This window comes from Penicillium cinerascens (genome assembly GCF_028974065.1).
Source record: "Penicillium cinerascens strain IBT 15544 chromosome Unknown contig_5_segment0_segment0, whole genome shotgun sequence".
NCBI classification, from domain to species: domain Eukaryota; kingdom Fungi; phylum Ascomycota; class Eurotiomycetes; order Eurotiales; family Aspergillaceae; genus Penicillium; species Penicillium cinerascens.
The window spans coordinates 1,773,841-1,798,413 of NW_026695294.1; the positions used below are offsets into that span (position 1 = coordinate 1,773,841).

General features: G+C 52.4%; 11 protein-coding genes across 11 annotated transcripts; 7 read left to right on the top strand and 4 right to left on the bottom strand.

The window, feature by feature from the left end:
• Nucleotides 1–445: 445 nt before the first annotated feature.
• Nucleotides 446–1,773, top strand: N7498_005118 (aldo/keto reductase; the record flags this gene model as incomplete). Its single annotated transcript, XM_058452180.1, has 4 exons — nt 446–561; nt 630–939; nt 1,002–1,140; nt 1,196–1,773. 4 exons carry the CDS (start codon nt 446–448, stop codon nt 1,771–1,773), a joined length of 1,143 nt encoding a protein of 380 aa, XP_058308718.1.
• An 863-nt stretch (nt 1,774–2,636) lies between these two features.
• Nucleotides 2,637–4,361, bottom strand: N7498_005119 (mitochondrial 37S ribosomal protein mS29; the record flags this gene model as incomplete). The annotated part of the gene is made up of 2 exons (XM_058452181.1): nt 3,578–4,361; nt 2,637–3,520 (listed from the first exon to the last, which is right to left on the bottom strand). The coding sequence occupies exons 1-2, from the start codon at nt 4,218–4,220 to the stop codon at nt 2,637–2,639; spliced, it is 1,527 nt and encodes a 508-aa protein (XP_058308719.1). The 5' UTR covers nt 4,221–4,361.
• Nucleotides 4,362–4,463: 102 nt separating this feature from the next.
• Nucleotides 4,464–5,348, top strand: N7498_005120 (ribosome biogenesis protein RRS1). The gene is made up of 2 exons (XM_058452182.1): nt 4,464–4,556; nt 4,627–5,348. Exons 1-2 carry the CDS (start codon nt 4,507–4,509, stop codon nt 5,231–5,233), a joined length of 657 nt encoding a protein of 218 aa, XP_058308720.1. The 5' UTR covers nt 4,464–4,506; the 3' UTR covers nt 5,234–5,348.
• A 652-nt stretch (nt 5,349–6,000) lies between these two features.
• Nucleotides 6,001–8,115, bottom strand: N7498_005121 (uncharacterized protein; the record flags this gene model as incomplete). Its single annotated transcript, XM_058452183.1, has 2 exons — nt 6,001–7,502; nt 7,566–8,115. The coding sequence occupies 2 exons, from the start codon at nt 8,113–8,115 to the stop codon at nt 6,001–6,003; spliced, it is 2,052 nt and encodes a 683-aa protein (XP_058308721.1).
• Nucleotides 8,116–10,962: 2,847 nt separating this feature from the next.
• N7498_005122 (Rab geranylgeranyltransferase subunit beta BET2) lies at nt 10,963–12,131 on the top strand (the record flags this gene model as incomplete). Its single annotated transcript, XM_058452184.1, has 4 exons — nt 10,963–11,061; nt 11,128–11,865; nt 11,915–12,039; nt 12,089–12,131. 4 exons carry the CDS (start codon nt 10,963–10,965, stop codon nt 12,129–12,131), a joined length of 1,005 nt encoding a protein of 334 aa, XP_058308722.1.
• A 477-nt stretch (nt 12,132–12,608) lies between these two features.
• N7498_005123 (uncharacterized protein) lies at nt 12,609–14,408 on the top strand (the record flags this gene model as incomplete). The annotated part of the gene is made up of 1 exon (XM_058452185.1): nt 12,609–14,408. The coding sequence occupies one exon, from the start codon at nt 12,609–12,611 to the stop codon at nt 14,406–14,408; it is 1,800 nt and encodes a 599-aa protein (XP_058308723.1).
• Nucleotides 14,409–14,913: 505 nt separating this feature from the next.
• On the top strand, nt 14,914–18,359 carry msh3 (mismatch repair protein MSH3; the record flags this gene model as incomplete). Its single annotated transcript, XM_058452186.1, has 3 exons — nt 14,914–15,685; nt 15,741–16,834; nt 16,884–18,359. 3 exons carry the CDS (start codon nt 14,914–14,916, stop codon nt 18,357–18,359), a joined length of 3,342 nt encoding a protein of 1,113 aa, XP_058308724.1.
• Nucleotides 18,360–18,572: 213 nt separating this feature from the next.
• On the top strand, nt 18,573–18,821 carry N7498_005125 (uncharacterized protein; the record flags this gene model as incomplete). Its single annotated transcript, XM_058452187.1, has 1 exon — nt 18,573–18,821. The coding sequence occupies one exon, from the start codon at nt 18,573–18,575 to the stop codon at nt 18,819–18,821; it is 249 nt and encodes an 82-aa protein (XP_058308725.1).
• Nucleotides 18,822–19,284: 463 nt separating this feature from the next.
• Nucleotides 19,285–20,374, bottom strand: N7498_005126 (40S ribosomal protein eS28). Its single transcript, XM_058452188.1, has 3 exons — nt 20,224–20,374; nt 19,976–20,059; nt 19,285–19,820 (listed from the first exon to the last, which is right to left on the bottom strand). Exons 1-3 carry the CDS (start codon nt 20,282–20,284, stop codon nt 19,759–19,761), a joined length of 207 nt encoding a protein of 68 aa, XP_058308726.1. The 5' UTR covers nt 20,285–20,374; the 3' UTR covers nt 19,285–19,758.
• Nucleotides 20,375–20,860: 486 nt separating this feature from the next.
• N7498_005127 (uncharacterized protein) lies at nt 20,861–22,726 on the bottom strand (the record flags this gene model as incomplete). The annotated part of the gene is made up of 1 exon (XM_058452189.1): nt 20,861–22,726. One exon carries the CDS (start codon nt 22,724–22,726, stop codon nt 20,861–20,863), a length of 1,866 nt encoding a protein of 621 aa, XP_058308727.1.
• A 679-nt stretch (nt 22,727–23,405) lies between these two features.
• N7498_005128 (ATP phosphoribosyltransferase) lies at nt 23,406–24,519 on the top strand (the record flags this gene model as incomplete). The annotated part of the gene is made up of 4 exons (XM_058452190.1): nt 23,406–23,422; nt 23,491–23,525; nt 23,600–24,091; nt 24,146–24,519. 4 exons carry the CDS (start codon nt 23,406–23,408, stop codon nt 24,517–24,519), a joined length of 918 nt encoding a protein of 305 aa, XP_058308728.1.
• Between the last annotated feature and the right edge of the window lie 54 nt (nt 24,520–24,573).

Below are 24,573 nucleotides of genomic sequence, written 5' to 3' on the forward strand. Positions count from 1 at the left end.
TGTCAAGAATAACAAAGTCCACTTCTTGTTTATAGTTTAGCGAAGACAATGTTTATTAGTGAAGCTCAATTCCAGCTCCCGTTGATTTTCCCCTCCAACGGCGTAGCTCGAGTTAGCTCAAGTGGGGTTACGGCGATGGAGATAAAGCACTCTTCTCCGTCGACCTATCAGCACCGGATATAAATCCGATGACGGAATAGCACAACCTAGAAAAGACGGACTTAACGGGAAATAGTTCTCATGTAACCCCAGTTGATTAATAATGTTGCATTCAGCCGGGAAGCATATCAGGACTTTTACATCATTTCCCCGCATGTGTAGCAAATATAAAGGGTGTAGCCAGTACACCGCAATCCAGTTCCTCAAGGTCCTCTAAATTCCCAACAGAATCAACCTGCTACTTTTCTATACTCGACCGAACCAATTGTGAATACCCGACACAACGATGCAAGCCGCACCCCCTCCCAAATCTCTCCTCGGCCGCTACCGCCTCCTCGCGCCCACAGCCGGCGTGAAGGTGAGCCCGCTGTGCCTAGGAGCAATGAACTTCGGAGAAGGCTGGTAAGCTTTCAATCCAGTTGTCACTCCATTCCAAACCGTACGAAACCGAAGACTAAGAAAAACAACAGGAAAGAAAGACTCGGCGAATGCGACAAAGCAACCTCATTCAAGATCCTAGACACCTTCTACGAGAACGGCGGCAACTTCATCGACACGGCCAACAACTACCAGAACGAAGACTCCGAGGCCTGGCTGGGTGAGTGGATGGAAGCTCGTGGTGTGCGTGATGAGATCGTCCTCGCTACCAAGTACACATCGCCTTACCGCACCTACAACAAGTCTGAGATCCAGGCGAACTATGTTGGCAACAATGCGAAGAGTTTGAAGGTCTCCGTCGAGGCTAGTTTGAGGAAGATGAAGACGGATTATATTGATTTGGTAAGATCTCTTAACTATGCTATCGGAAGGGTTTGTGATTGGAATGCTGATACGAGATCTAGCTGTATGTCCATTGGTGGGACTTTGGTACTTCCATCGAGGAGGTTATGACATCGCTCAACCACCTCGTCACGGCGGGCAAGGTATTGTACTTGGGAATCAGTGATACGCCCGCCTGGATCGTCAGCCGCGCAAACCAATGTATGTCCCTCATCCTCCATTGACCCAATACCGGATCACTAACGAACCCAACCAGACGCCCGAGACCATGGACTTCGCCCCTTCTCCGTCTACCAAGGCCAATGGAACGCCGCAAAGCGCGATTTCGAGCGCGATATCATCCCGATGGTACATGCTGAAGGCATGGGTCTAGCACCATGGGGCGCCCTCGGCGGCGGCATGTTCAAATCCAGCGCCCAGCGCGAAGAGATTGCCAAATCCGGGAACCCAGGACGGCAAGCCGAGCCCCGTGAAGTGGACATCGCCGTTTCAAAGGTTCTGGAGAAGGTAGCGGAACGACACAAAACGATTATTACCAGCGTGGCGTTGGCATACGTGATGCATAAGGCGCCGTATGTAACGCCGATTGTGGGAGGGCGCAAGCCGGATCATTTGCTGGGGAATATTGAGGCGTTGGGGCTGCAGTTATCGGAGAAGGACATTGACGAGATTGAGGGGGCTTATGAGTTTGATCATGGATTCCCGATGACTTTCCTATTCAAGGACGAGAAGAAGGAGGCGCATCCGGCGAATTCATTCTTTATGAATGTTGCTGCTAAGTTTGATTATCCTGATTTGGTACGGCCTATTGTGCCGAAGAAGGTGGATGACTAGGGGCATACAGGGAAAATATGGGTTATTGGCAATGCTTAAGAGGTTATGAGCTCAAAAATTGATTGTTATCATGAATGGATATGGATAACAGTAGGCATTTTGTGAAGGCGCTGCTAGTTCTGTGGTTCTCGAAAGAAGTTCGATATTCCTGAGTATCCATTAGCGATGGAACCCTCACAAGTACTCTGTATTGTACTGGGAAACCTACAATTCGGTTGACAGAAACAGTCAATACTCGAATACTCATCGGCAGCCACACAGACCCAGTGCAATCCTGGGAGGCAGTTTACGTCCGGCCTCTGTTCGGGAGATGGTACCGGGGTTGCAATGACTAGAGCCAAAAATAGAGCAATAACACTGAGATGAATTTGCGTCATGGTAACAGTGGCTTTGGAAGAAGGTCGCTTTTATGGTAGACTTTGAAGAGTGGATATTCAAGATAGGACGAACCTTGGGACTTTGTTCCAAATAAAGGTGATATTTATAAGGTAGCTTTGCTGTGCTACCTAGCTCGGGTCATTAATACCTAGATAGCAAAGTTTATAAAGATAGCCATTTGGTGTCAAGAGTGGGTGACACTGCTGTTCCGTATTACCCGGGCTACCATCCATTACCATTCGCGGAGAAGTGCTTATCTAGGCATAAGGTATCTTGGATCTACATATTCAGGTAGTAGATTAATAGCAAAGACGAGAATCTATCAGGAAACTTGTCGATTATATGCATACAAAAGCAAAACCAGGGGAGACTTATAAAACTTGTAAAGTACATTGAAGAAGCATAAAAAGCAAAGCCCAGCATCCCATTTACAATACAACATCAGGCCACATCTAGGGACCGATAATCAAGGAAATAGGTATTTATCAGTTCGCAGCAGCGACAGGCTGTGCAACAGGCTGAGCAGCGGTGCGGACGTGGCGGCCCAGCTTCTCCAGCTCGCCGATGATACCACCACCAGACAGAGTCCACTTCTCTCCGACCCATTCCTCATTCACGGACTCGCGCAGCAGACCGCTGTGCGCGAAGTACTCGAGGAAGCCGCGGGTCTCGTCGCGGGCGAGGCCGCCGAGGGTCTGCAGCTCGAGGGCGCTCTCCTTGCCGGTGGCGGGCTTGAAGAGATCCAAGACGCGAGCGTTGGGGTTGCTATAGGCCTCGGGTTGCGGGTATTCCTCGGATGTAGGGGCAATACCTGCCTGGCGGGCGGCCAGCTGGTTCAGACCAACTTCGAGGCTGTAGTTGCTCGGGTTGTTGGAGGTCGAGGTGGCGTACAGGAGCATGCCGCCGTTCTTCAGGGATTGGCCGCTCTTGAGGAGGGAGAGGAAGTGCTGCACGAAGATGAGATCGTGTGCGTGGACTGGTTTGAAGTCTGCATCGCGATAGGCCGTCTCGGTCATCCAGTGAGCGAGACCGTCCACGGCGACGAGCATAGGAGGGCGGGCCTCAAAGTTGTTCTCCATTCCCGGGGCGGCAGCAGTGGCGTTCAACTCGGTCCACAGAGCCTGGAAGACAGTCCAGGCGATGGCAGCATCCTGGAAGCCCAGCTTGGCCAGATCTTCAAGTGTCGAGGTGGGTTTGAGGCCGGACAGACCGGGGTGCTTCTGGGAGACCTTGAGGGTAGACAGAACCTGGCGGTTGGCCTCAACGGTGCGGGTCAGGAGGGCGGAAACTGCATTAGGCTGGACATATTGTGTCGGCTTGCTGCCCTCAACGGGAGAGTAGGCGGTGTCTCCAGAGACGAGGTCCCGGGCTGTCATGTCAAAGTTAGTAGCCATTACACCACCAAGTAGAATGTCATAGGACTAACCATCCGGAACTGTAATCACAACCCAATTTTTGAGGAAGCCCATAGTCATAGCCTGCAGCAAATGCACAGTCTTGCCCGAGCCCTTCATACCAGTTATGATCTTTTTGATAACCTTGCCCTTCTCAGGGGCATCGCCATCCCCAGAGATCTTCTCAAACAGACGACCCATCTCAATGGTATCACGGCGCAGAACGGTACCCGGCCGGCGGAATATGGACCAACCCTGCTTAGGCTTGAAAGCCTGCACAGCCCTCAATCGCTCCAACATGGGAACTGGCAGACCAACAACAGAACCACGAAGACGAGAATCGACCATTGTCTCCGGTGACAGATCCTTCATGCCTTCAACCTCAAGGGCATTGGGGTTGCTGAGCACAATGCGCTTCCGCAAAGCCTTACGCTCTCCGACGGCCGGGGGACGCGCGCGCTCGGTCTTGGCCTTCTTCTTCCTCTTCAGTACCTGACCTTGGCGGTACTTCGTGGCGACAAGGCTGCTCTTTTTCTTCGTCGGATTGGCATATTGCACCGCGGTCGAGTGGAAGGGGGCGCTGGTAATCCGGGGTGTGACGGCCGGCGGAGGGAGGATGGCTCGCGGTGTTGGACGCAGCCGGGAAAGACAGCTCCAGCACCACGCGGAGGCCATTGTTCAAGAACAGTGGCCCTTGCGGACAATTCGGGATGAATTGGACGGGAGTGGTGGACGAAGATTGGAGATCGAGAAACACCGTCAAACGGTCATAATAATTTGATTGAATTCCTTCCGCCTATTCAGGATGGCGGTGTGTGTCACCTTAGTCATCCATGGCAGAAAAGTGGAAGTGGTGATAGCCAATATTTTTTCTTGCCGAGCTCGAAATCTCCCATTCGTGCTGCTCTATACCAGCATTTTTTTCATTTTAGTCTGAGCCGATCAGAAGACACCTTCCATAATGACTGACGTCGATATGGGTAACGGGGTTGACTCCAAGCCCGAGAGACTGTACGAAATATATTCTCCCAACGCTGATACCCAGCCAAACAATTGCACGAGACTAACATAAACCCCCAAGTCCTATCACCGTCTCCAAGCCGACTCCCTACACCTTCGACCTGGGCCACCTGACGGTCAACGACCCGAACCCTCTGGAGATCCCCCAAGGCGAGCCGCTCAACAGCTCCCTGAAGGCCACTGCCCGCGACGGCGCCCAGTGCCTGCTGAACCAACTCCTCACAACATGCAACATCACCTCGTCCGCGCAGAACGGCATCTTGCTTAGCCTGCCCGCACCGAACACCGCACTGCCCCGTTTCAAGCCCCTCCCTACACCCAAGCCCCCGACCAAGTGGGAGCTGTTCGCACGCAAGAAGGGTGTTGGCAAGTTCAGCAGCAAGCCCGGTGCTGCGCTGGCCGACAAGGAGCGTCGCAAGAAGCTGGTCTACGACGAGGCCTCTGGCGAGTGGGTGCCCAAGTGGGGTTACAAGGGAAAGAACAAGGACGACGACAACCAGTGGCTTGTGGAGGTTGATGAGAGTAAATGGAAGAAGGAGGAGGATGCCGCCGCGAAGGGAGGTTCGATCCGTGGTATGAGCCGTACTGAGCGCAAGGATAGGATCAAGCGCAATGAGCGCAAGATGCGGTCGAATGAGAAGCGGGCGAACGTTGGAAAGAAGAACTAATGTATTCGAGGGACTGCTGTACATTTTGAGAAATGTCTTTGTTCTCGGCGTTGGGGTTTGGAGTCGAGGGTTTTGCCTTTAAACTCATGACGGTCGACATATGACCAGATTAAAAAAAGCATTGTTTACATCTGTTCCATCTACACCCACATCTACTTCATGTCTGCATAGTCTAGAGAACCTTGAAATAAAATCGAGAGAACCAGATTGGTCTTCATTGAACCGTAAAAAGAAAATGCCTCCCATGGCCGCTATTATACAGATCCTTGCAATGAGAACGCCAAACAGATAGGAAACGGAAACCAGTCGCAGTGAGTGCACGCAGAAGACATCAAGTAAAGCCACAGAGGGGAATCTGAAGGAGCAGAAGCAGCATGAAACAGACTGGCCAAATGGGCATTGCGTTGCCGAATGAAAGAGGTCGCATGACAAGAGGAATTACAACAACAAAATGAGACCGCCATTCGCCTGGGTCGAGGTGTATGAAACAACATATACAAACTGGAGAATGTAAGCCGAGGGGGAAGCACTATGCTGATGTAAACCAAATAGGTTGGGTGTCAAGCACCCGGAGGAAGAAGATACAGGAAACCCGAGGCCACTTCGTATATCGAATAGTGGCTCCAATGTCCCGTAGGCTTTCAAACTGAGGCAAATCGGTCCAGCCGATGAAGAACTCAGGGCAACGTGATAATTGAGTTGCACAAATGCTAAGTCGAAGAGCCCAAATCAAGATGAGAATTCAGAACATGAGATGAAAACAGAATCTAGATCTTGATGGGCGAAAGGGGTGGGCCAAGCTCGGGAAGCTGTGATATGCTTCTTGTGTGGTTTGTATGACCGGTCTCAATGTTCTTCGGCTTGGGCTTCCGGCCCCGAGAGGTTTCCGGCCGAGGCCGTTCCTCTTTGGTTTTTTCACTAGAGCTGGAGCCGGACGAGACGGCACGTTCGTGGCTCGCAGAAGACTGGGGCGCTTGGGCAACCTGGGACTTGGCCTTAGTAGCCTCCTTCTCTTCCGCGGCCGCCGCCTCCTGCTCATCCATTTCCTTCTCCTTCTGGACAAACTCCTTCTCGGTCCAGCAACCCTGCCAGCAGTTCTTCCAGTCGCAGACCAGGAATTGGAAGCAGAATGCATCGATCTTCATACAAGGCTGGAAGCAGATGCATAGATTGCGGTAGTCCATCTTGTTTTGATCGACATAAGAGTGAAGGAGGTTGAGGTGGCAGGTAATGGCGAAGAGGAGGTAGTAGTTATACGGCGGGAGCTTGGAGAGCTCATCCTTCAGTAATTGCGGGGCAGTGGTGGCACCCTCACACTTTTGGGCGATCATGTCTTGTGTCGCCTTGGGGAAGAGCTCGTCGGGAAGTTCACGAAGCCAGGCCTTAAACAAGGACCCGACCGTGTTGATGTCGTAGAGATCAGGCACTTCAAAGAGGTCAATGTCCAACTCTGAATCAAATCGCCTTTGCCAGTGCTTGACCTCGCGGCCACTTCCTGGTACTCGGTAGAGACCCTCTTCCTCGCAGCCCTTGAAGTTAAGATAATCAATGGAGCGGTATGGAAGAGCAGGCATCCAGAATTCAGTCTTGTCTCTGCAGTCCTCCAATTTCTTGCAAATGCGTGTCTTCCGTGCTTGTTCAATAAGCGGAAGGTTGATCACGGAGCAAACGTAGGAGTCGTCATTGATGAGCTCCCGCTCGTTGGTGCTGCCACTGCGAGTGATCTTGCTAAAAAAGCCCTTGCCGGCCTTACCAAGGCGATCTGCAGCACCGTTGGAGGACTGCTTAAGATTGTTGAAGATTGCGGCAGACGCGCCCGAAACCTGGCTCAAAGAACCTGATGTGACCATGGAGCCCCCATAGCTCCTCTCCTTCCGAAGAGAGGCGCCATCCGCTGAGCGCTGGGCAGGAGGATGTAATCCACCTTGCGTAGAGCGCTGAGGGGGCAGGTTCATTCCTCCTTGAGTAGAGCGCTCGGTGCGTGTGGTTGTTGCTGGAGTAGTATTAGAGGTAACCGTAGTAGTGGTCGTGGCAGTGCGTGGTGGCCTCTGCGACTCGCTCTGGTTGGACTCCTCCAACTTAGCCAGGCCAGTTGATGGTCGTCGACCGATGGCTCTATTCCCAGACGAATCATCAACTCGGATGGATCGAGATCGCGTCAAGAGATTTGCAAACCGCGGCTTGCTCTTCTTGTGTGGGGAATCCACGTCGGTGCCCGTCTTCCTCAGGGCTGTTTGTTGCGTGCGCTTATCGCCAGAAGAGGCCCCGCCTGTTTGAAAAGAGCTGTTAGCAAATTTCTTTTGAAGTAGAGTCACGCTGTATGAGCACTTACTCTTCTCAGTTTCCGCTGCTCGGCCAATGGTCGTAGGTAAGTCCGGGATCGACTCGGTCATTTTCGGCGTCATTGATGACTTGCGATCCCTCGAGCTACCTCGGCTCTTTGGGGGTTCTGTCGAGTTCTCGGAGCTATCCGAGCGCTGTGTTCGATGAGACGACTTCGGCGCTTTCAACGTACCGAAAAACGACTTCGAGGCATCGCGCGCGTGTTTGGACGAGTCGTTCGGAGAAGAGAAATACTGCGGGATAGCAGTCAGACCGGGTGTTGAGGGCTCAGGCGCAGTGTCGGCGGTTAGATTGCCGGACGAGGGCGCAATTGTAGGGCTGGTCGCTTTGGTACTTGAGTCCTGGGTGACCGGACGAATGGTCGTCCCCTTGAAGAAGGGTGAGCTCGACTCAGACTTGGGCGATCGTGGCGTCAAGGGGCTGAGCCCGTCGGAGCTCTGAGCACCAGGTGTGAGAGGAGAAGGAATTTTGCCGTTGTCCGTGTCGGTTTTCAGGGATTTGAGGTCCAGATTGGGCACTGTGGAATTTCGAGACGGCATGTTGGGCGGCAATGAAGGCGACAGCCTCTAATTGTGATGCGAGGGGATCGGGACAAAGGCGTCGCAGGCTCAACGCACTAGGCTCAGCCGTCGAAGTGAGGATCTGTTCAGCTGTGAATAGGATTTTGTCAGCGAGTGTATTTAACCAGGCGACCTGGGCTGCGGCTGACGTGTACCTGATCGCGATCGACCACCGGTGATCTGATCGTGATCTTTTCAGGCTTCCTCGGATTGCTTACTTCAACTGAGTGGTGTTGGTGTTGTTGTTGTTCAGCCCAAAGTGTATTATAGGCTGCGGTTGAGGTAGGGGACCGTTGTCGGGACGGCTTGTTTGTGTAGGGTGCTTCTGAAATGGAATCTAAAGGACATCGTTATACAGTCAGTCAAACGAGATCTCGACAGCGAAAGCGCGTCTAAAAAAAGACCAATCCGCGGGTCACGATGACAGATGCAGGGGGGTGGGAACGGAATCCAAAGCGGGCAAGTTCTTTATCAACAAGACCAGGCATCGAAACCCGGAAACAATGGCCACATTCACAGGCGCCTCGGGAAAGTTCGAAGCAGTCACTCACCAAGTGTCCCCTCATATTATGCCTCCACGACGTTCTCTGTGCGACTTTCAGCGCCCCGGGTGATCGAGGGGTTGTTGTTGTCGAGGAGCCAAGTCGCTTTGTCCCCCTCTTTTTCGGTTCAAGCAATCGACAGGGCAGGGCGATTCGAACAGACACCCACAGGCGTGAGGAGGGAGAGCACAAAGACCAACAAGCCCGAGCACACGTCAAGGGGAAAAAAAGTAGGGACCACTTCAAATCCGAAGAAGCCCAAGCCCCGGAACGGACTTAGCGCAAGTGTAGCGGGTGCGTTAGCTGGGACTGGCTTTAGTCCCAAAGCAAAGTCGTGCGCTAACCTCTCCGGGAGTGCGCAAAGATGGTCAAAGGGTCGTGGATTAGAAGGAAGAACACTCCAGGGAAGACGTCAAGGGTGGGAGACGCATTCCAGAAAGGAGATTATGCAAGGTGAGCCAAGCCCTCGTTTATCCTTCAGTTAGCAGCGGGCGATCCACGGGGAAGAGACACCTCGGTGGGGGATTCGGTGATTCCACTTTGATTCTAATTTCTCTACACTCTACCTCTAATTGTATGCCAGATCTGATTCCCAAGGGGGGAACCGCACTCCGTTCTAAGGGTCATCGCTTGTCCCAATAAGGTGACGGTCGGTGAACATCCTTTACCTTGAACTCACGTGTCAATCGTCTACTGTTGGGGTCCGTTTGACAACCTCGTCTTCCTTGGGCAGTGGGATCTAAACGATGGGGCTCTACGGCTACGAATTGAACTGCCGTGGCATCATGAGGGTTGGTTATGTTCTCAGTGGACAATCCTAGGAGGCACACAGGTACACAACCACCCACCACCACCATCATCATAAATCGCCTCCCGGAGGATTATCTCCACCCGTGAGCAGAGCCACTGGGTCTGGCAATGGGAGCCACGGACGGGATGATGTGCTTTCCTCTTACGTTGCAGCAGCACGGAAATTGATTGGACGGTCTGTGGGCAACGGGTGGGGTGGAGAGAGAAAAGCTGGCAAATCCGAGTGTCGATGCCCAGTGTACCTGGGCTCGTCCGCGGTTCTCTCTGTCGCGGATCGAGGCTTCGCTGGTTGAGATGATCACGCCTCGAGGTACGGTTAGGGTACCTGAATGGCCACCCGAATAGAATGGGATAAATCTAATTCGACGCAAAATATAGCCCGTCTGCTCCATACACCCTCTCAAAGCTCTTGTCAGGGGTAAAGCCAGCGCAAAATCCCGCGTCAGACGCAAACGAGTCCCGGGCGCTTTCAAGCGGACCGATGCCCCACTGCGTCTTTCCCTTAGCCCAAACTTCGGGCTTTGTCCACCGATAGCCATCCCACCCCCGGAAGACATATCTAATGCCCCTCCCCGTTAAATGGCGCAGACGCTGCCTCAATCTTGGAAGTGGGGTGCACTGGTTTTAGAAACACATGTCTTTCTCCATTTGCCTCATCGGAACACGGTGTACGGATACCAGTAGGGCTCCGGCCACTCCGACCGTGAACTATATTTATGCTCTCCTCCAGTATCGCCGGCTCCGAGGTATCCATCCACGGAGGACAAATCTATGTACTGTATACGACTCGATCCTTTCTCAGCCCCAGGCCATTCCGCCAATGTGGTTCATTCCTTCAAGATGGGATGGAAATGAAAAAAAATGCAGGTGTCCGTGCAGAGATCAAAAGGTACATTGCTTATCTGGATGCAAGTTTTGTAGCGGTCAGACTCTGACATGTCTGAAGTATATCCCAGTTTCAACGGCGTGATGTGTACCTTGTCCCGGTGTTGTATATCTGACCTCGACAGCGTGGTTCGACAGGAATAGTATCGGTCCACAGCCAGGTTCCATACAATTCCATCCCCAATTTTGTGCTCGGTTGGGACTGTCATGCATCCACCCTTCTCCACCGGTCTGAAACATGGCACCGATAATCTGAGACTAGCGCCCGGGGCTGCTTGGCGCACGGCCCTGATGCCTGAGGCATGAATCATAATGACTCATCAGATCACGTGGCCACACATTCAAAACCACGCGATCCCGGATCTGGCGTTCACAAATCAGCCACAAAAGTCGCTTCGCGGGACTAATCCCGCGGCTCTGCACAGCCCTTTGGCCCCATCCCTGCTTAATGACAGCATGATCTGAACTCCCTTTAATCCACCCTAGGCTCTGTTTCCGCTTCGAGACAAGCTTTGATCTCCAGGAGCTACTAACCTGCCCAATCACCACCCCGGCTTCCAAAGGGGCTGATAACCCACCGGATCACTCAATGTCCCTCGTATCTGGTCCGGGCAGGGCCACAGGCACCGCGTCAGACCAGAGCTTGCACACCCTCAAGCATGTGGATTACATCAAAAACCTAGACACTGTGCGTGCTTCTTTCTCACTGTGGTACTCTAGGACGGTAGGGCAAGTTGATTGACGGCGACAATAGCGGAAAGATGAGTTGGAATACTGGCTTACCGAGCACTTGCGGCTCAACGGTGTCTACTGGGGTTTGACAGCCCTGCACCTTCTGGGCCATCCCGATGCTCTATCCCGAGATGAAACCATTGACTTTGTGCTCTCTTGCCAAAGAGAGAACGGTGGTTTTGGTGCTGCGCCTGGCCATGATGCTCATATGCTCTACACTGTATCTGCAGTCCAGATCCTGGCTACCGTAGATGCGGTGGACGAGTTGGAGAAAAGAGGCCGCGGAGGCAAGCAAAAGGTCGGAGCCTTCATTGCAAGCTTGCAGAACCGAGAAGATGGCTCCTTCATGGGAGATCAATGGGGCGAGACCGACACTCGGTTCCTATATGGTGCTCTCAATGCACTGTCACTCCTGGGTCTCCTGGACCTGCTCGACGTCCCCAAAGCAGTCACTTATGTCCAAAGCTGTGAAAACTTCGACGGGGCCTATGGCATCTGCCCCGGTGCCGAGTCTCATGCAGGCCAAGTGTTCACGTGTGTCGGGGCTCTGACCATTGCCGGACGCCTGGACCTGGTCAACAAGGACCGTCTGGGAGCCTGGCTCAGCGAGCGTCAAGTTGACAATGGCGGCTTCAACGGTCGTCCAGAGAAACTGGTCGATGCATGCTACACGTGGTGGGTTGGCTCGGCTCTGGCCATGATAGATCGACTTCACTGGATTGATGGCAAGAAGCTCGCCGCCTTTGTTCTGCAGTGCCAGGTAAGCACACCCCCCAGATCTCTCTTTTCCCGCCACTAACGCCAAACAGGATCCAGAAGCTGGTGGTTTTGCAGACCGTCCGGGGAACATGGTTGATGTGTACCATACCCACTTCGGTATTGCAGGCTTGAGCCTTCTGGGGTTTGAGGGACTGCAAGAAGTAGATCCTGTCTAGTATGTGTCCTTGCCACTTCTACACGATCATGCACTAACCGGCTTCTAGTTGTATGCCCAAGTCTGTGATAGCTCGCTGTCTTGGAAAGTAAATCAATCACTCAATATGAGTGTCTATGATCCCTCCTGCAATCTAATAACCCTTGGTTCTTTTTCCCATGGATCACGGGATACAAGGCAGGAGGAGAGCAATTGTCCACTTTGACTTATTCCGCTTCATACCCTCCTACAATTGCCTAACGGCTGTTAAGACATCGTGGTACATAAATCCTCTACTTTACTGAAGATACCGAATTACATGACGTTTGCTGTGATCGTTCCTGCCCTTGCGTAGTATACTTCTAGGTTCCTTCCCTCTGAACGCGTCGCTTTTCACGAGTGACTACGCATCCTTCCCTTCCTCCCCAAGTCCAACCTTCCACCCTTCCGGCCTTCCAACCTTCAACCTTCACGACCCTCATCGCTCCTTCAGCATTTTGCCTGTCGACTTTTGCTTTGGAATTTCTTTCTGGTTGGGGTTTGCACTTGCTCTTTTCTCTATTGGTTTACCCAATACACCTATTGGCTCAATGGATCCTCCTCTGCTCCAATGCATCATCTGCCCGGGACAACCCCGTTTCAGCGACACATCCCATCTGTTGACCCATGTCTCTTCCAAAGCTCATCTGTCCCACTACTTCAAGCTTCAAGTCCGCAGCCACCAGGAGGATGACGCGGTTGAGTTGCTCATCCAATACGACTATTGGTTCAACACCAACGATCTTGCTCAGTTGCTCTCCGATCGGAGTACTTCCAAAGAAGAAAAAAGGAAGAAGAGGAAGTCTGGAGGACAGACCACAGCCCAGCTAACCATCACCGACCAGCGACCTCTCTCGAGAACTTCTCACAGAGCCGATCCTGTCGATCCCAGCCCTTGTGCAATTCTATCCCACCCTGATTTTCTGGACCCACGCCTGGTTGGTGATTACGGCAACATGAAACGCGAACTGGATAGTCAAGGGTCATCCATCGTCTCAGGCTATTACACCCCGACCATATCTGCAGCCACTGATACCAACATGATTTCGAGTGTACCCCTTGGTACTGGTTCGTCTCAACTCATGGACACTGCAGATGCGGTGGAGTGGTATGAGTGTGTTTCATACAGTGCCGAAGGAGAAAATCCCAGTGCGGTCTTGCCTGTGACGCCGGAACCTTCACGCATTATATTTCGACACAGTGATGTGCCTTGGGGAGTGGGCAGCGAAGCTTCGGATGCACTTGTTGATGCCAGAGGTCGCACCGAGATCTTGGAAGGTGCCGAGGCTGACAAGGAACGGGCTGATGAGATGGCAAGACTCAAAGGTGTGCTGTGGCCGGGAATGGACATATTTGATTCAGCCACGCAGCAGATGCGACGTAAGCGGAATCAGAAAAAGGACAGCAATGTTGTGAAGATGATGGAAAAGACGTCCTCGCAGGTAGAGCCCACGGAGCTTATCTTCTCGCCCACCGGAATCCTGAGGAAGCAGCGTGTGATTTCAGGCAATGTCGACGATGAAAGTCCGCTGAAGGGAGAAACTCCAATCCCCAGACACCGTCAGCCTCGTCCAAGGCCGCGTACCCGACGAAACGCGCTTCGTCAGAACGACCCTAACCTTCCCCGTGCCCAGGACCGAAAGCGTGCGAAGAAGACCACCCCTCAAATTCGCGAGGCCGAGGATGAGTGCCTCGCGAACAGTCCGACCCCTTCACGCTCATTCACTCGCATGAAAAGACCCAGATCATCCTATACAGCCGAGGATGGTGGTGATATTGCTCTCTCCGCCAAAGCATTTGGAAAGCGATCTCGCAAAGGCTTCGCTGTTTTTACCGACGATGACCAAGACAAGCAGACTTTCAAAGACCAACGCGTTATTTTCAAGGTTCCTCGGGACACACTGACCCCCGCTCAACTTGTTCTGGATAGCAAGTCGATCACTAACAATCACGGACACAAGACCGACCAGTCCTCCTTGAACAAAGAAAACATCGAGCCCATCCTGAACCCCCAGGGCCGCATTGACCTTCACTCCTGGAACAGCTCTTCATTCTTACAGAGATTCGAGCCAGATGCGGCTGTGTATTCCCGGTACATCCTCTGCGAGCCTTCAGCATCTGATCTTGCCGAAGAAGTTGACCGTGGCAGGCACGGATATCAGTCCAACCCTCTGTTGGCCCCTTCTGCTCGGATGGACTTTTATGACGACGACAACCCTTTCGAGGTAAATGCTTCAGCGAGCAACATTGGCTGGGCGGCGGTTACACGCTGTGCCTCTTCCGAGGCGACCGTTTCCGAAGAGGACCACCAGGAACTTGCCCGGCTTTACCTGACTGGCAATGTCGACTAGACCATGTCCCAGCTCAACTGCTCGGCGTAATGGGCAAGCATTTGCTGCCGTCCTTTAAAACGAGCTTTGCGGATATCGGATACCGTGGTTTGGGCCAGAGAGTGAGCTTCTATCCTTTCATGACGATTGTCTTCAAATCGGTGTGGATTGTTACCTGGAGTCGAGTTTCTGTATGGGCATCGATCTGTATTTCTCTCGGGATGGACGACAAACCAAGTTTGTAACACGCTTACTATGATTAGATGTTGTATGAATAAGTTCTATTATATCTCTTTCTCGTATGATTCATCACATCTCGTTCCAAGTAGGGCTAACTTATCGTGGCCCCGATAAGAGCTGAGTCAGCGCCCATTAACGCCTCCGCGCGTTTCTACGCGTCGAGCTCCGGAGTACAGTATTGAAGAGGACACGACTAGGGCATCACTGCTCTGTGTTACGTCTTCTTGATATCCATTCAACATATTCATCTACACGACTGATTCGCGCGGCTGCGCCGTCTTGCATCATGACATCCCATTCCTCCCAATCGCCCTCCGCACCGTCTCCGTCCCTGAAACGCAAGCAACCGACTATCTCCAGCTTCTTCACGCAAAAGCCCTCGTCACAACAAAGTGCCTCAAATGGCTCGGAGGCTGCTCAAGAGCGGTCATCCAAGAAACGGCCAGCGTCGCCGGAGGAAGACCATGACCAAAAGCAAGCTCCCGAACCAGAGCCTGAAGCCGAAGACGAGGACGAACTCGTAGTGCGGCCTACGAAACGTGCCAGAACGAACGGATCTATTCCCACCGAACCGGAACAGCCTGCAGAAATACCTGCCAACCCACCCTCGCAGCTGATCAGCAGCCAACGCACCGACCTCTTCAAGTTCCAAAGCTCGCCCGCCGGCGCCACAACTACAGAGGATGACCACGAGGACACACAATGGAAGAAACAAAGAGAGAAACTGCACCAGAAGTTTGTTCGGAAGCTTGGTGGTGCAGACTGCCTAATTGGAATTGGTCGAGCGGCTGCCAGTGACGTTGCCGCCGCGGAGACTGAAGAGGCCGACGACGAAGAGGAGGCTCCTCCGCCGCCCACCAAGGGAAAAGGCGCCAAGAAGGGTGGCGGCAAACTCACACCGATGGAAAAGCAGGTTATCGAGATCAAGCGGAAGCATATGGAAACGGTGCTGGTTATCGAGGTCGGATACAAGTTCCGGTTCTTTGGCGAGGATGCGCGGATTGCGGCTAAGGAACTGGGGATTGTGTGCATACCTGGGAAATTCAGGTTTGATGAGCGTATGTTGCGTTCTACTTGAGAACGGCAGAATTGATGGCTAATGTTTACTTGCAGATCCATCAGAAGCCCACATCGACCGGTTTGCTTCAGCTAGTATCCCCGTCCATCGGCTACATGTCCATGTGAAACGCCTCATTACCGCAGGACACAAGGTTGGTGTTGTACGACAGATCGAAACGGCTGCGCTGAAGGCTGCGGGCGATAACCGCAATGCGCCGTTCGTCCGCAAGTTGACCAACTTGTACACGAAAGGCACGTACATTGATGATATCGAAGGCCTCGAGAGCCCGGCCCCAGCAGCTGGACATGCTTCGCCGGCTACGGGGTATATGCTTTGCATTACAGAGTCCAATGCCAAAGGCTGGGGTAATGATGAGCGAGTACATGTCGGTATTGTCGCGGTGCAGCCCAACACGGGCGATGTGATCTACGATGATTTCGAGGACGGTTTCATGCGAAGTGAAATCGAGACTCGGCTTTTGCATATTGCGCCTTGCGAGATTTTGATCGTTGGGGAAATGTCTCGGGCTAGTGAGAAGCTGGTGCGACATCTGTCTGGGAGCAAGATGAATGTTTTTGGTGACGCCGTGCGGTTGGAGCGGACTACGAAGAAGAAGACTGCTGCCGCTGAAGCGTATAGCCATGTTTCAAGCTTCTATGCTGGCAAGATGAAAGCTACTGGAACTGATGAGGATGTACGTGCTGCACAGCTGTTGAAGAACGTCCTCGAGTTGCCGGAGCACGTTACGATCTGCCTGTCCTCCATGATCGAGCATATGACTGAGTACGGCCTGGAACATGTCTTTGACTTGACCAAGTACTTCCAGCCCTTCTCGGCGCGGTCTCATATGCTTCTGAATGGAAATACTCTGGTCAGTCTGGAGATCTACCAGAATCAGACTGATCACTCGGCGAAAGGGAGTCTTTTCTGGACATTGGACCGGACGCAGACGCGCTTCGGACAGCGTTTGTTGCGCCGGTGGGTTGGACGGCCTTTGCTTGATAAGACAAGGCTGGAAGAGCGTACCAATGCTGTGGAGGAGTTGACCGATCCTGCTCGAGCGGTCCCTGTAGAGAGAGTCAAAGGGTTGCTGAGCAAGATTAAGAGTGACTTGGAAAAGAGCTTGATTCGCATTTACTATGGCAAGGTCAGTGTCCCCCGTTCAGCTGATGGATTTGGTGCTAATGTTCAGATAGTGCACTCGCCCAGAGCTCCTCACAGTCCTGCAAACCATGCAGACGATCGCCATGGCATTCGCGGACATCAAATCCCCCGCCGACTCGGGCTTTGAATCGACACTTCTTAGTGAGGCTGTTGCTTCTCTCCCAACAATCCAAGAAGATGTCACCCGATTCTTGGACAAGATCAACATGTACGCGGCCAAGAAAGATGACAAATACGCCTTCTTCCGAGAAGAGGAAGAAACCGACGAGATTGGCGAAAAAAAGCTGGGCATCGCCAGTATCGAACACGAATTGCAGGCTCACCTCAAGGTAGCCGAGGAGAAGCTGGGCAGGAAGAAAGTCGAGAACGCGACTGTTTCCGGCATCGAATACCTGATCGAGATCGAGAACAACTCCCTGGCGATCAAAAAAGTGCCTGCCTCTTGGGTCAAGGTTAGCGGTACCAAGAAGGTCTCCCGCTTCCACACCCCGGAGGTGATCCAACTGATCCGCCAACGAGACCAGTACAAGGAAGCACTCGCTGCAGCCTGCGACAAGGCCTTCGCATCTCTTCTGGCAGATATCTCTCTACAATACCAATCCTTCCGAGACTGTGTACAGTCCCTTGCAACCCTCGATTGTCTAGTCTCTTTGGCCGCCATCGCTCAACAACCCGGCTACGTCAAGCCCGAATACACCGAAGATGCCTGCCTCCACGTCGAACAAGGCCGCCACCCCATGGTCGAGCGTCTTCTAACAGACACATACGTTCCAAATGACACAAAACTCGACCACGACGGCACCCGCGCCCTCCTTGTAACAGGTCCAAACATGGGCGGCAAGTCCAGCTACGTACGACAAATCGCTCTCATCGCCATAATGGGCCAAATAGGCTCTTACGTCCCAGCAGCCTCAGCCCGTCTAGGCCTCCTAGATGCAGTATTCACGCGCATGGGTGCATTCGACAACATGCTCGCCGGCGAATCGACATTCATGGTCGAGCTTTCAGAAACAGCAGATATCCTCAAACAAGCAACGCCGCGGTCACTAGTGATCCTCGACGAACTCGGTCGCGGAACATCCACGCACGACGGTGTCGCGATCGCGCAGGCTGTTTTGGATCACATGGTACGGTCGATTCAATCGCTGACGCTGTTCGTCACACATTACCAGCATCTCTCGCGTATGGTGCAGTCTTTTCCAAATGCAGAACTGAGGAATGTGCACATGCGGTTCACGGAGTCGGGGGAGGATGATGATGATATCACTTTCCTTTATGAGGTTGGTGAGGGGGTGGCTCATCGGAGTTATGGATTGAATGTTGCGCGTTTGGCGAATTTGCCGACGTCCGTGCTGGATCTTGCGAGGATGAAGAGTGCGGAGTTGGAGGAGGCTATTAAGCGGAAGAGGTTGGCTGCTGTTGTTGGCGCTGTGGGGAAGATTGTTGAGGAAGGTTCTCATAAGGATGATCTGTTTGATCGATTGCTTGCGAGTGCTGAGCAGTTGTAACTGGATAGTTCTTGTATGGTTAGCATGTTCACCTGCATGTCCACCAGTGTTTACGGCGTCTTTCCAAAATCATAAGCATATTACCATCAAGATCCTATAAACGTGACGTAGAAGGAAGTAGACACTGTAGCATTATGATATATCCTGAACAACACTTTTTGGAGCACTCCAATGTTGCACATCCAACGCTAAAGACAATCCTCAATACTCATAATGCCGCCGGAAGTTGTCTATCCCATTCCAATCTTCCTGTCTTCCCAAAGCCGTCATATCCAACAAATGATACGTCGCAAGAATAGCCTCGAGCCCCCGGTCAGAGGTATCAAAGGTATGGAACGCCTTATCGCCATCCCTAAGGAAACAACAAAGTCCAAAACACCCATTGCCAGGCTTCCAGATGATAACCTCACCCTCCTTCTCAGCTTCATCCCAAGCAGCATGCGTCTTCGAGGAACTGGATAACGGAAATTTCCATCCCATCTTTTCGGCATACGCAGTGATCTCGTCCAGAGTGTTGGAAGATTGAGGTAGATGGTGATTGAACCTGCTCCATTGGAGAGATGCATTTCCCTAACAGGTCACTATTTAGCGACGCTTTGAGAGTTGACCATACGTTGTTTGAATCTGGGGATATCAAAGACATGCCCCACGTCATGAATATATACGAAGCCGAGATTAAGTTTGGCGCAAACACGAGGCTGTGGCGGACACTCGGGAGCGGCTACGACTTCGAAGAATGTAGCGTGGAGAGATACTACAGCCATTACTTGCATTACGATTGCCTCAGTCTTTCGACCTCGTAGAACCGGAAGTTTCAAATTTTTTTTGGATTCCCATTGTTCTTTTTTGTCGGTCAGACCTAGCTCACGTCCGGCGTCCCATCTTGTCTAGAAGAAGATAAGAAAAAAAGCACATCACAACCTCGTTTGTCGCATTAAGCCCATGCAAAGCACGCCAAAATGGAAGTGTGTATGTAATAAAACACCAGACCAAACCAGACCAGACCAATCCCACAAATCCACAAACCAGCCATCGCGCAACCTCATTTCATTTCTCATTTGAACAAAAGGTCTGCTCGTTTCTCTCCATCTCTCTCTCCCGTTCGGAAAACCAGTGATCGACTTCTGGGATCTTGGGGGGAAACCCAAGAATCCATCCACCCATATCCATTCACCTGCATTCGATCATCGGAAAGGACGGCCTCAAATCGAGAGGTGCATGAAATGGACGGCGCGGCGGACGAGGTTGAGGAGTCGGGGAGTCAGAGGTACGGCAAGAAAGAAAAGCGGGGACACATTTTTGGCCGAAGAACGATCAAGGAAAACCGGACGTGAGGGATATGCGAGAGAAAGAGAGAGACGAAAGACATGGCGCGAGTTGAATTGCCGTTTTGGAATTTTTAACGGAGACGGCGAGCCTCACGCTCGGACTCGAGCAGGCAGAGAATGTCGTCAACCCGGACTGTGGGCGAAATTGCGTTAGCGGTGATTCGTTGAAATGGTCCATTCCAGTGGTCCAAAACTCCCAGCTCCCATGATTTCTTCAACATGTCCCTTCGACTTCCTCCTCTTGCCTGGAATTTCTCCTCCGGAATGAAATGAATCGAATTCACGTACCCGGGCCCTTAACGTTACGGATGATGGAACGGGAGGTGTCGTCCATGAACTCGACGCGGACCTGGGTGACACCACCACGGGAACCTGCAAGACAAAAAAATCACTCATTAGTATTCGGTGTGCTCTGGAATTTCGCTGTTTCATTCTCGAATTCTCGCGGCGGGCGATTGGGGGGGCGGGGATGGACGTAAATCCCCGCGGATCTTGAATATCTTGAATTTGTCCAGCGGTTCAGGAAGGGCACGTACCGGTGCGGCCGAGGACACGGGTCACCTTGACGAGCTTGACGGGGGTCTTGCTGGAATCCATCTTGGAGGGAGAGGGCGTTGAGCTCGTACGGCGAGGGTGGTGAAAGTTTGGGTGGACTGGAGGAAGAGGCGGATGTGAAGATGATTTTGCCTTGTGTGGGTTCCAAATTACGCGAGGGCTCAGGGCTTCCGACACCTGAGCCGTCAGGCATATAATGACTCAGCTGATCTCCCTCGACGCCTGATAATTTAGGCCACTAACCATTTTTCTTTTTACTTTTGTACCGCCGTGCAATGACCCTGCTCTGCAGTACAGTAGCGACCGTTATCGCCTTCTATATCAGAAGTATGAGAGATGCTCTTTTAAACCCTAGTCACATCACTCGCAAAATCTTATCTAAAAGCTCCTGATTGTTCGGTTTTGTAACTGCCACGTACCAATATCGGACTCTAGAATAGCACCGGCCTATTGATATTCCTGTACCAAACCTCCAGAGGTATTTACATTAAATACAAAGACTTGGGTCATAATTGTATTGGCGATGATTCAAGGCAACAGGATTTTAGTTATTTATTATATGAATTGGACGTAAATATATGCAGAGATATAATCGGGCATTTGTGCAAGCTCTTTCCGTTAGTCAATTACGGCGTGATGAACGTAAGGCTTGCTATTGGCATAACACTGGAATTCTTGACTTGTAGGAAGAATTCCATGTAGAATGTAAGCCTTTGCGACTCGATTCGTGCAATCCGACCTGTCACGTCTGGAACTATGCCCATAGGCATGGTGAACAATTAGCCGGGCATTTTGGCCCATCTCTTCAAGAAGTCTTCTTCCATTGCGTAAAGGGGTTGCGGGATCATACGGGGAGGCGACGAGAAGGACGGGGGTTTTGAGAGTATGGTTGAGATCCCCGCGATACACCTCTGGAGGGACGGGCCAATAAGTATTGTAATATCGGCAAGGTAAAACTGCGAAGAAGCGAGAGTTACCCGCCATCCAGCTCTGGGCAGTCATATTCTCCCACAAGTGATCCCACCAATCGAGTCCGTCTGGAAGGGGCGCATCATATGAATCAGAACAGATCACGAGAAGCTCGAGTTCACTAGAAGATGGGACAAATGGATACGATGGCTTCTCGGAATGGTCACTCCACGTGAGGTCTAAGAGGTTGGCTGCTAGTGTAGCATTTCCTGCTTCGAGCTCATAGAGCATTTGCGCGGTACTCGGCCAGTTCATCGGTCTATACATAGCCGGATAGATAACCCTCTCCACGAGCGCTGAGTGAGTGATCAGTGATGGGCCTCCGGATTTCGTGTACGCGGATTGTGGGCGATTTTTGAGCGACTCGAGTAGTCCGGACATGCGCACTTCCAGCTGTGCGAGGGTTACGGGGCCGTCCTGGTTGGAAATAGGATTTGCCAATGCACACCACTCCGGGCCAGCGCTGATACATTCGCCTAAAAACCCGTCGCGCCAAGCATCTGTCGCATTGTCGAGAGAGGTCCAGCCAAAGCCGCCTAAGAGGCGGTGGTCCTTGACATATTCCGTACCATCAAGGATCATGCGACCCGCTCGGTTAGGAAACATGTTGACATATGTCTGAGCAATTCCTGTGCCATAGCTGACGAAGTACCCTGTGACTTCCTCTTCACGAAGTGCTTTTCGGATCTCGTCCAGATCGCGTGCCACCGTCGCCGTGCTGACGAGGCGACCAAAATCCCCTAGCTGTTGCTGGCAGGCAAAGAAGGTAGCGTTATTCATGGCATCCACAATGTCCAGTTGGCCCTTTGGAGCCTCTTCCCGATATCGAAGCGCCAGAAGTGACCATCGATCCCGGAACCCATTTTGAGGGAAACATGCCGCGGAGGGGAGGGAGAAATTCACACCGCGCGGGTCCCATCCCAGCACGTCGAGTTTCCCGTCGCTGAACCGGTCAGTCATCTCCTCCGCAGTCTCCCAAAGGAAAGATGTTCCACTTCCTCCGGGGCCTCCTGGTTCTATAATGATGGTGCGCTCACTCCCGTAGCTGTTGGATGAAACATTGGGATCGTTCCTGGGAGCCAGACCGGCAACCTGGAACTTTGTCACCGCAATGCGGACGATACGAGCGTCGGAATTGTTGTGATAATCGCGTGGGAGATCTAAATATCCACACAGGTAAATGCCCCGGCCCGTAATACCCCAGCTCCAGTGGTTGGGGTTAGGGTCGAAGAGAGCAGCCCATGATTGCTGAGGGGTTGGATCGTCAAGTGGCGGCGGACGACTGGCATCTGTACAGGGGAGAAAATTGAACGGGTCGTTCTCTTGTGGGAACGATCCATAGGGTGAGTTCTGAACTTGGACATCGTAGTTCGGGAAGACCCAGAGATACACTGAGGAAGGGAAACCATGGAACCTCATTAGACTTATCACCCCCACGGCTGCTGCCATCCAAAGGACGGTTCTCCAGGGACATGTTGAAGGCCGATATGTAGAGGTGAGCTTTTGTTTCTCCATCACGGAGTTCCTGGGGGAATCAGGGATGTGGTTGTTCCTGTGAATCCTTTCGAAGATCCCATGGGCTGCCTAAAGCTCTTCCAGTCGGAATTCCGATTTGATGGCATGGCTCGTGGCATCTTGCTAGGGTCTCGCGGGGTTTCATTTAAGATACAGTATTATACGTCACGCGATTGTTCTGTAGGAACTTGCAGCTTATTCAGCATCTTGTTCAAATACGGGGCTAACCGGATTTAGTGCAACGTATCATGTGATTAGGGTTTGAAAGAGCATTATATGTCTTTGATATGGAACGCGATAACGGCCGCTACTGTAATAGATCGAGCATAGTCATAGTCAAATAGCATCAAAAGACCGAATACATATTCCATCACCATTCCCTCTAAATCCACGTGGGCCGATCCTCCAATGCCAATTGCCGAGTACAGTGGGCTACCTTGGTCCGCCGCTGGCCCGCCGACGTCGCAAGTACCGATGCCGGGATCGCTGCCCCTCCAATTTCTGCCGCAAAAAGGTCCGGTCTGCCCGACATCCACATTCCTTCGCAGCTTCAATTGTTTCGAGACACAGAGTTAGCCTCTTGCAATTAACTCCGCATCCTTGCCCATCAAGTCTCTATTGGCATTGACGGTCCCTCGCCAGACCCTATCCACCGTGCCCGGCGTCGCGATCTATCATCATGGATCTCGTTAACCAGTGAGTCACCCAAACCCTCAATTGAACAACCCTATACTAGAACACTGCTAACATCACATTACCTTCAGCTTAGAAGGAAGACTCCTCTTCGCCGTGCCCAAAAGCAAGTCCCCTCAATACAATGACTCATAGCGACACCTCAAAGCGCCAACGGCAACTAACACCGATTCTCTACAGAGGGCCGGCTGCAACAAGCAACCCTGGACCTCCTAGCCGGCTCCGACGTCCAATTCCGTCGCGAAACCCGCCTCGACATCGCCCTGGTCAAGAACCTACCCATCGCACTCATCTTCCTACCCGCCGCCGACATCCCCACCTTTGTCGGAGAGGGTCGCGTCGACATCGGTATTACCGGCCGTGACCAGGTCGCCGAGCACGACGCTACTCTGCCTAATGGTGAGGTCTCCGGCGTCGAAGAGATCCTCGATCTCGGTTTCGGCGGCTGCAAGCTGCAGGTGCAGGTCCCCCAGAAGGGCGATATCACCGAGGCCAAGCAGCTCATTGGCCGCAATGTGGTGACCAGCTTCACTGCACTGTCCGATGCTTTCTTCCGCAAGCTTGAGGGCGCCGCGGCCGGCGAAAAGCTTCAGACCAAAATCAAATACGTTGGCGGTAGTGTTGAGGCTGCCTGCGCGCTGGGCGTTGCGGATGGTATTGTGGATCTTGTTGGTATGTGGTGACACCTATAACCCAACATCTGGATTGAAACTAACTACTTCTTAGAATCCGGCGAGACCATGAAGGCCGCTGGTCTCAAGGCCATCGACACCGTCGTTGAGAGCACAGCCGTGCTGGTCAAGTCGCGCGGCTCGAAGAACGAGCTGCTCGACCTGATTGCCGCGCGCATTCGCGGAGTCATCACCGCCCAGCGCTTCGTGCTGTGCCAGTACAATATTCCGCGGTCCGAACTGGCTGTCGCGGCCAAGATCACCCCCGGCAAGCGGGCGCCCACCATCACCGCGCTCGAGGAGGAGAACTGGGTGGCTATCAGCTCGATGGTCGAGAAGAAGCGCATTGCGACTGTCATGGACGAGCTGATTAAGGTCGGGGCTACGGATATCCTAGTCTTAAACATTGCCAACTCGCGCACGGATTAAGATTTTTGATGGAGTGTCTCCTTTTAATCGCGAAGTTTCTTCATGATTTCGAGA

What these genes read in the sequence shown, in the direction of transcription:
- N7498_005120 (XM_058452182.1), top strand. Translation starts at nt 4,507, where the DNA reads ATGACTGACGTCGATATGGGTAACGGGGTTGACTCCAAGCCCGAGAGA. An exon ending in GACTCCAAGCCCGAGAGACT is followed by an intron (nt 4,557 to 4,626) that starts GTACGAAATATA and finishes TAAACCCCCAAG; the next exon opens with TCCTATCACCGTCTCCAAGC.
- N7498_005126 (XM_058452188.1), bottom strand. Translation starts at nt 20,284, where the DNA reads ATGGATTCCAGCAAGACCCCCGTCAAGCTCGTCAAGGTGACCCGTGTC. An exon ending in CCGTGTCCTCGGCCGCACCG is followed by an intron (nt 20,060 to 20,223) that starts GTACGTGCCCTT and finishes TTTGTCTTGCAG; the next exon opens with GTTCCCGTGGTGGTGTCACC. An exon ending in CCGTAACGTTAAGGGCCCGG is followed by an intron (nt 19,821 to 19,975) that starts GTACGTGAATTC and finishes TTTCGCCCACAG; the next exon opens with TCCGGGTTGACGACATTCTC.